The 9,843-nt window shown below is 40.5% G+C and overlaps 1 protein-coding gene across 3 annotated transcripts in view; it reads left to right on the plus strand.

Annotated features, from left to right (window-relative positions):
• The window catches only part of LOC120365036 (C-type lectin domain family 2 member E-like), a 28,272-nt gene extending 20,426 nt beyond the window's left edge, over positions 1-7,846 (plus strand). The window contains exons 5-6 of one of the 3 annotated variants that reach the window (XR_012518554.1): positions 6,386-6,519; positions 7,515-7,846. Coding sequence is in view for 2 of the 3 variants with exons in the window: in XM_074403147.1 (XP_074259248.1) it covers positions 6,386-6,461 (76 nt within the window). In the remaining variant the exon portion in view is untranslated. Of the gene's footprint in view, positions 1-6,385 lie in introns of all 3 variants that reach the window. The other 2 variants (XM_074403147.1, XM_074403146.1) reach the window with 2 other exon arrangements.
• Positions 7,847-9,843: the final 1,997 nt, after the last annotated feature.

Below are 9,843 nucleotides of genomic sequence, written 5' to 3' on the forward strand. Positions count from 1 at the left end.
TTAGTCTTTGGCATTTTACTGTTTGGGAGGTAGATTCATACAAAGTATATTCCGTAAAAAAAAAAAAAAAAAAAAAAAAAAAGGCTTTCAGCTGTCAAGTCTCTGCTGGAGAGAATCAACCTCATGGAAACTCACGAAATGGAGGGCGCGCAGAGAACGCAGCATGGCTGTGTGCACGTACTTTCTTCGGACATTCCTGAGCCTACTGATGACTTTTGCCCACTGACGAGCTGCAGTTGTATTCCAAGGCTTCATTCTTACCAGGTAATGGAAACTGATCTCCGACAGCTCTCCCACGGCCTGTCCCTTCAGCACATAGTGTGCCCTGATGGTCTGTGTGTGGCCGCAGGGCACAGTGCCAGCCACAGGCTCCAGGTCCACGTAACTCCCACTGAGGGAGAAAACGTGACTTACAGCGTGCTGCGCAGGCTCGTGGACTTCTGCTACCCACGAATAGGGCAAACAGAAGCTGGAAACCTGAGCAGACACGAAAACAAAGTGGGAAGATTGCCTTGGGATTCTTCGCCTTAGCTTCTCACCGAAATGAATAGTCAAAACTGTGTCTTCCACCCTAAAATACACTACGGCTCTCCCTCATACGGGTTGACAGTGAAATAAATGAATTTTCAGCCTCCCAACATTCAAATAAAAGGAAATCATCCACAAATTTCTCTCTTTTGCCCTGATTCTGCTAACTCATTACTACTTTGACATTTTCCTTCTGCCCCTCAGAACTGGAAGAAAAATGACGTCCCAGTGAGAATGATAAATAACTCCAACAAGTGGAAATGGGATTTTTCAGGTATTAGAATTACCTCATAAACTGGCTTAATTAAAACTGGGTTTTATATTAATATAACATTCTATTACCTTAAGGGCTTCAAAATTGTTTATAGTACTCCTTAGTAAATTAGCATTTATGCCTCTTATCATTACTGTGACTTCCAACCTTTAAGACCTACGTGGTTTCTGAAACTTTGAGCCTCGCATATACTGTTTACCACATGATTCTACCCATTTCCCTTGCGGTAACTGCTCCTTCGCTTTTCTCCAGAGTGCACTCATTTTTTCCTAAATTTATGAGGCATATGTTATGGGCTCCTCTATTCGCTCTCATAATAAAGTTCTTATTAAAAAAAAAAAAAAACCTTTTGCATGTAAGCACATCATACTAATAATTCACAGATCTGTTAACTCTATGAAAATAGGAACATTTAAAGTGTAGGGACACTATTTATTCACCTTTTAAATCCTAGGGAACGCAAGCATCTATCACATAGAAAACATTAAACGTCATCGCATATTTTTATTTATTTATTTATTTTTATTGCATTTTAGGTTTTGGGGTACATGTGAAGAACATGCAAGATTGTTGCATAGCTACACACATGGCAGTGTGGTTTTCTGCCTTCCATCCCCTCGCCTGTATCTGTCATTTCTCCCCATGCTATCTCTTCCCACCTCCCCACCCCCCCGTCCCTCCCCTTTTTCCCCCCAACGGACCCCAGTGTGTAGTGCTTCCCTCCCTGTGTCCATGTGTTCTCATTGTTCAACACCCGCCTATGAGTGAGAACATGCGGTATTTGATTTTCTGCTCTTGTGTCAGTTTGCTGAGAATGATGGTTTCCAGGTTCATCCATGTCCCTACAAAGGACGTGAACTCATCGTTTTTGATGGCTGCGTAATATTCCATGGTGTATATGTACCACATTTTCCCTATCCAGTCTATCATCGTTGGGCATTTGGGTTGGTTCCAGGTCTTTGCTATTGTAAACAGTGCTGCAATGAACATTCGTGTGCATGTGTCCTTGTAGTAGAATGATTTATAATCCTTTGGATATATACCGAGTAAAACATCATTACATATTTTTAAACTGAATTAACAAGTAAACACTAAGAAACAGAAATAATTTATGTTATTTATCTACATGAAATCCATAAATTGTGGTCTTTTATCATTTCTTTGTCTGAGATAACCAGCATGAAAACTTTTTAGCTATAGAAATGTTTCGATCATCATCATTAGACGATGTGTATTGTATGTGTGTGTGTGTGTGTGTGTGTGTGATCACTTTACAAAATTTCTAAGTACACGTGGAAAAAATAACATAAAACAAATTACATGAATTACTGAAGCAGCTGATATTGTTCAAGACCCAAATCAAGTAAGATTTTTTTCATAATATATGAAATGTTACAGATAATGATAGTGAAATGATCAGGCAATTCTGTAGTGCCTTTTCTTTTTGAGATAGAGTCTTGCTCTGTTGCCAGGCACCAGGCTGGAGTGCAGTGGCGTGATCTCGGCTCACTGCAACCTCCACCTCCCGGGTTCAAGCAATTCTCCTGCCTCAGCCTCCCAAGTAGCTGGGACTATGGGCATGCGCCACCATGCCTGGCTAATTTTTATATTCTTTTAGTAGAGACGGGGTTTCACCATGTTGGCCAGGATGGTCTTGATCTCTCGACCTTGTGATCCGCCTGCCTCAGCCTCCCCTGTAGTGTCTTTTCTAATGCCTTTATTATTTTTCATGAAATTCTATTATCGGCAAATTTATAACCTCAAAGCTAGATATGTTCTTATTTCTTACTCTTAACTGCAATCTGTGTCTTTCTTCACTTCTGAATATGTCACTGTTCATAATATTTCCTTTTGACCTCAGAGGTTTGTCTTTCCATACTTACTGTGACAAAAAGAGTACTAGCCAAGATATTAGTAGTCTCGATTGAAAACCGTACAAGACCCTGTTCATTGGTGGTTGTGTTAAAGTGATAGTTGGCTTTATTCGCAGAGATGAAGATGAGTTTATTGGGGATGGGCGCACCTTTCCCATCCACCAGAAGCACCTAAAGAAGAAAAGTACTTGATAGTTGATGTGGATAACACCCAGAGAGGACTGAAGTCATATGGACAAATGCTTTTGCTGCTGTAACTAAAACAACAACCTCCTCCCCACCCAGAAACCCCCAGCAAACCTGCATATTTACTACAGAATGTTTCCGCCTATTTGGATCCTCATTCCTACATAGCTTATCTATGACACTTTGGAGCATTTCCGTTAGAGTCAGGGAGGCTTTTAATAACTACAACATGCCGCTTAATATGCACCTGGCATTAGAAAAACGACATGAATTTAAACCGGCTGCTTTCCCTTTTCACATAGATGGAGGCTGGAATGCTTGGCTGCGTACTGAACTCTACTCTGGCAGCTAAAAAAGTCACGTAACTTCTCTGTGCTTCAGTTTTCCACCTTCACTAAAAGGGGGATAATAGTATTGCCTCCTTCATATGGCAGTAGTGAAGATTAAATAATTATTTTAAAATACATTAGAGGAGGAGTAGGGTGACTATAGTTTTCAATCATCTGTTGTGATTTAAAAATAGCCAGAAGAGAATCATTTGAATTTTTAACAGAAAAAGGACAAATATTTAAGGAGATGAATATCTCAATTATACTGATTGGTTCTTGACAAATTATTTGAATGTATTAAATAATCACATGTACTCCCCCAAACTGATAACTGTGATGTATCAATTTAAAAAAATTTTAAAATAATAAAAATACATTAGAAGATATTTGGTATATGATAATTATTCCATAAACATTAGTTAATAACATTATTATTATCTCCTACAACAAATCACCTAAAAAACCCACATGAGAAAGCTTTTTGCCCTGCCCTGCCCTGCCCTTCTCTCCCCTCCCCTCCCCTCCCCTCCCCTTCCCTTCCCTGTCCTGTCCTGCCCTCCCCTCCCCTCCCTTCCCCTCCCCTCCCCTTCTCTTCCCTTCCCTTCTTCCCTGTTTTCCTTCTCTGCCTTTTCCCGTTCCCTTTCCTTTTCTTCTTTTCTTTTCTTCCGTAACAGGACTTTCTCTGTTGCCCAGGCTGTAGTGCAGTGGTACCATCATAGCTCACAGCAGCATCAAAGTTCTGAGCTCAAGGGATCCTCCAGCCTCAGCTTCCCAAATAGCTGGTACTACAATGCATGCCAGCAGCCTGCTGCTATTTTTTTTTTTTTTTGTAGAGGCAAAGTCTCACTATGTTGCCAGGGCTGAGCTAGAACTCTGGCCTCAGGCGATCCTCCCCACCCCACCCTCAACCCTGGCCTCCCAAAGTGCTGGGATTATAAGCATGAGCCACTACGTCTGGTCGAATGTCTTATTTACTAATTATAAAACTGGTCAAATTATGTATATGAATAAAATTAATATTTTATTTGTTTTGTTATTGTTAAAATATATACCTTAAACATATAAACAATACAATAATAATAACCATGAAAGGCACACTATTTTAATACCTATGCCTAAAATTAAAGACTTATTTACTTATATCTAAAGAGAGTAACAGATGGAAAAAGGACACAGCCAGCCATAAATGTTATAAACTCTGAAACCTCTGATGCTGGCTGAGTCATGACAGAAATATCATTTATTCTAAACTAGATGAAAGAAGAAATTTGATATAATAACTAAGTCACATTACATTAAGTATCTTTATTAGCTACATATTAAAACAGATCTCCGATTCTCATAGTAGTTTAGTGTGTGTCTGTACATTTCATCAGTGATATTTAGAAAGGAAAGTATTTCTCCTTGGTTTCATGGTTTTGGTCATATGAATTAACTGGTAATACCAACCAAATGTGGGCTACAACACTGTGCCCTGGGCTTAGGTGCATCTGGACAGTTTGCTTATCTGCGAATTAAAATCTATCCCACCTGTCCAGAAAAGGGGACTCCTCGTCTAAAGTGTGAATCCACTTTCACGAATGTGAGTTTGGATGCAACGTTTGTGATTTCACTTATCCCATTTGCAGCGACTACCACATCTAAAAAATATAGTCAGTACTTTTAGAAGTTACTTTAGTTCTAAAATTTCTTTCCTACAAATGACCCTTATTTTGTTACGGGAAGTCAATGAATGTTTATTGTTTTCTTTCCCACGTTCATTCCGTACTCACACCTGTTCCCTCTTCTCTGATCCTGGCTTCCACTCTGAGCTTCATTTCAAAGCCCGTATTTTTTTTTTTATTGCATTTTAGGTTTTGGGGTACATGTGAAGAATATGCAAGATTGTTGCATAGGTACACACATGGCAGTGTGGTTTGCTGCCTTCCTTCCCCTCACCTGTATCTGTCATTTCTCCCCATGCTATCTCTTCCCACCTCCCCACCCCCCTGTCCCTCCCCCATTTCCCCCCAATGGACCCCAGTGTGTAGTGCTCCCCTCCCTGTGTCCATGTGTTCTCATTGTTCAACACCCGCCTATGAGTGAGAATATACGGTGTTTGATTTTATGCTCTTGCGTCAGTTTGCTGAGAATGATGGTTTCCAGGTTCATCCATGTCCCTACAAAGGACGTGAACTCATCGTTTTTGATGGCTGCGTAATATTCCATGGTGTATATGTACCACATTTTCCCTATCCAGTCTATCATCATTGGGCATTTGGGTTGGTTCCAGGTCTTTGCTATTGTAAACAGTGCTGCAATGAACATTCGTGTGCACGTGTCCTTGTAGTAGAATGATTTATAATCCTTTGGATTATAAATCCCAGTAATGGGATTGCTGGGTCAAATGGGATTTCTATTTTTAGGTCCTTGAGGAATCGACACACTGTCTTCCACAATGGTTGAATTAATTTACATTCCAAAGCCCGTATTTTTAATCTGGAGCATGCTTGCTTGTACTTGTTGGGTGATGCAGCCATTGCTGTTGAGCTGAGAAAAATACCAAAACCAATAAATATCATACCGATTAAGACCAATAGTCACTAAATCTACTATTCTCTCTATAATGACAAGAAAACTTTTGTGTGTGTGGTAAGCATGTTAATTGACCTTCAATAACTCAATACTCAGATCTGCTTTGTAACCTCCACAGTTAGTCGTCCAAAGGAGAATCTTGTTGACTCAGAACAGAAATTCCTTTTTTGGTTGTGGATATTTTGGGATGAGCTTGTCCTGATACCCTCTTTCTAGGTCATAAAATGGAGTCATGGAGTCTCTCACTGTTTGTAGAAAGTGACAGCATTGAGAGAGAATACCACGTACTAACCTGCTGACTGAATTCCTCACAGATCTCCTTGACAGCACAGTAAGAAACAGGAAAATGTTTTCTACACAGGCTCACAGTTGCAAGTCCTGGGACAGGCTTCCCATAGGTGTATCTGGCATATGAGAAATAAATCAGGAATTGAGAACAGCCATTTGCATTTTCCACTACCAGTCAGTTCCCTACACATCTATCATCTGGGCACCCATCAAGTAGAAACCTGTCTGGAAAATGTCTCTCTCAAGAAATGTTATCCATTAAAACCTTTGAAACTTGACTGCACTGTACCACCACATTTTCTTTGGAATTAATTTTTTTCCCATTTGTCTAGGTGCAGTGACTCATGCCTACAACCCAATGCTTTGAGAAGCCAAGAAGAAGGATCGCTTGAGGCCAAAAGTTCCTGACTAGCATGGGTAACACAGCAGGACCCAGTCTCTACAACACTTTTTAAAAAATTAGCCGGTATGGTGACATGCACCTACAGTCCTAGCTACTTAGGAGGTTTAGGCAGGAAATTCACATGAGCCCAGGAGTGTGAGGCTACAGTGAGCCAAGATGACTCCACTGCGCTCCAGCGTGACGCAAATTCTAACTCTGACTTAATGTCTAACTTTGGACTCAACTACAAAGTTAAAGATTAGCTTCACCGGGCATGGTGGCTCGAGCCTGTAATCCCAGCACTTTGGGAGGCTGAGGTGGGTGGATCACAAGGTCAAGAGATCGAGACCATCCTGGTCAACATGGTGAAACCCCGTCTCTACTACTCTGTCACTCAAAAAAATGTTTTCTTCCTAAGAACACACATATCAAAAAATAAGCAGCAGGGTGTTATTACCAATTCAAAGAGCATATTTAAAAAAACCTCATTCTAAATGGAATATGAATTTTATCCTCCAGACATGCCTCAACAACTGTCAGAATTTAACCTTGAGAAAAATGAGGCAACCGCAGAGAGTCATGACCCTTTTAGGGAATCCGTGCTCAATTCTGAACTCTATTCAGGGGCCTTCGGGTGGGGCTTGTTTGCACATAGAGGCCACATAAAAGCCTGGTCAACTTGGCTGGTCTCAGGGATGAGGCTGAGGGCAGAGAGTTGGGCACAGCCGTGAGATTTATCCCTCACAATGGGGAAAGACAGACTTCTTCATTTATGTCACACGCTGCTGCTTCTCCTGCTTTCTGCCAATGACTCAGACTCTGCAGAACCGTCAGTCTCACTCGCTCTTTCTTCCAGAGTGCATTTCAGTCTCTTCCTATGTCTTTGCTTTGCCTTCCTTTGTAAATGCAACCTTTCCACTCATTAGGATACTTTCCAAACACAGGAAATTATTACACTTAATGCCTTGTTTATCTTTCATTTGTCCCCTACTCTTGAAATGTGTTCTTTTTACATTTGCCTAAGAATCATGGTTTTATCTTTTTAAAATTATGTTTTTATCTAAAATTTGTCAAAACAGAAAGTTACCGTGATTGGCCAGGTGCAGCGGCTGTAATCCCAGCACTTTGGGAGACCAAGATCGGTGGATCGCTTGAAGTCAAGAGTTCAAGACCAGCCTGGCCAACATGGTGAAATCCCATCTCTACTAAAACTACGGAGCTAGCCAAGGGCAGTAGTGCACACCTGTATTCCCAGTTATTCGGGGCACTGAGGCAGGAGAATCACTTGAAGCTGGAAGGTGGAAGTTGCAGTCAGCCGAGATTGCGACCATTGCACTCCAGCCTGGGCAACAAGAGTGAATGTCCGTCTCAAAAAAAAAAAAAAAAAAAAAAAAAAAAAGGATAAAAGAAAGTTACCACAGTTCATAATACTTATCTATGAGCCCAGTATGAATTATAAAATATTTTATAGGAAAGTGCTCTTTAACTTATACACTTTGATAAAGGCATTCCCTTTTATTTTTAATATTTTGGTTTTTTTATGCCTGCTACAAAAAGGCAATTTAATTTTGCATTAAGCTGCTCAGTAATCTGGAAAGAGTATTTTGGGACAAGTGTTATTCAAGTGTACTGATGATGAAAGTCTTTTGTTAATACATTAACAGACTTTGAGTAATCAGAGATCATTTACTGGACATGCCAAGTTTCATCCTGTCTAATTAAGTATACATTAAGTCTTGGCACAGATTTTCTTAGGCAAAACTTTGCTCAACAACAACTTGAATCCACATAGAACCCTCACCTTTAGTATCTTGAATATTCTTTGTTAATGCATTAATTCACATGCCTAAATTTTACAAGACGCCTGAGAATAAATGAAATGCATAAAGATATTTCTCACATTGTTGCTGTTTAAGTGACTTTTTATGTTTTAAAAATTCTTGGCCGAGCATGGTGGCTGAGGCCTGTAATGCCAGCACTTCGGGAGGCCAAGGCAGGCGGATCACGAGGTCAAGAGATCGAGACCTTTCTGGCCAACTTGGTGAAACCCCGTCTCTATTGAAAATACAAAAAATTACCTAAGTGTGATGGTGCATGCCTGTAGTCCCAGGACTCTGGAGGCTGAGGCAGGAGAATTGCTTGAAACCCGAAAACGGAAGTTGCAGTGAGCCAGGATCCTGCCACAGTACTCTAGCCTGGCGATGGAGCAGACTCAGTCTCAAAAAAAAAAAAAAAAAAAAGATTCTTAAGAAAGGTCTTCAGCAATGCTTCTACTTTGCATTAAATAATAATCAAACATCCCTTTGGGGGTATGTCAGACAGATTAATAAATCAACCCTTCACCCAGACATTCACGCATAGATTCGCTTTTTTATTACGAATCATCCTTTAGTTTTCCTTGTTGCCACAGAAATAAACAAGAAAGTGGTTCCTGGAGAACTTTAAGAACACAGAGATTTGTCTTTTGTGAGATAAGCTCTAAGCGTAACAGAGGGCTAGAAATGGAAAACTGAACCTCACATCTCAGATTTTCTTATTTATATATATTTTAAAATAGACATGAGTTCTCATTCTGTTGCCCTGGTTGGTCTCCAGCTCCTGGGCTTGAGCAATCCTCTTCCCTCGGCCTCTTGAGTAGCTGGGACTGTTACTGTGAGCCACTGCACTGGGCCAGGTTTTCATGTTTTTTGGCTTGTTTTAAATGACAGAAGACATTTTCATTGTGCAATTAAACTCTGTGGAAATACGTAAAACATGTGTTCTTCCTCCACTCAACCATTTGGATCTGCTTAAAAGACAATAAAAAATTTGCTAAGTAAACTTGGCCAACGAATGAAAAGATACTATTTTAATTGGAGGTTGTAATAGTTGTTTAGGACTGCCGTAAGAATACTGCAAAGTGGGCGGCTTACCACAACATAAATTCACTCTCTCTTGGTTCTGGAGGGTCGCAGTGCAAAGTCAAGATATTGGTAGGATCCTGATCCCACTGAGTGCTCTGAGAGAGAACCTGCTCCTTACCTTTCTCGTAGCTTCTGCTGCCGTCAGCAGTCCTTGGTGTTCCTGTGTTTGTCTCCGTCATCACACAGAGTTTTCCTTGTGTGTCTGTCTGCATCACCTTTCCTCTGTACACAAATCCTTTCTTCTGATAGGATACCAGTCTTACAGGGTGAAGGACCCACACTACTCCAGTATGACTTTATCTTAACTCACATCTCAATTACATCTGCACGGACGCCATTTCCAAGTAAAGTCACATTCACACGTACCAGGGGTTAGGACTTCAACATACATTTTTGGGGGACACAATTGAAAGTATAACAAAGATCATTTGTATTTACCTTTCTGATAATTGTTAACAGTTTCTTTTGCAAGATAGTAGCCCTGATTTCCCACTCAGAGCTCGCT

Source organism: Saimiri boliviensis, chromosome 7, assembly GCF_048565385.1.
Source record: "Saimiri boliviensis isolate mSaiBol1 chromosome 7, mSaiBol1.pri, whole genome shotgun sequence".
NCBI classification, from domain to species: Eukaryota; Metazoa; Chordata; class Mammalia; order Primates; family Cebidae; genus Saimiri; species Saimiri boliviensis.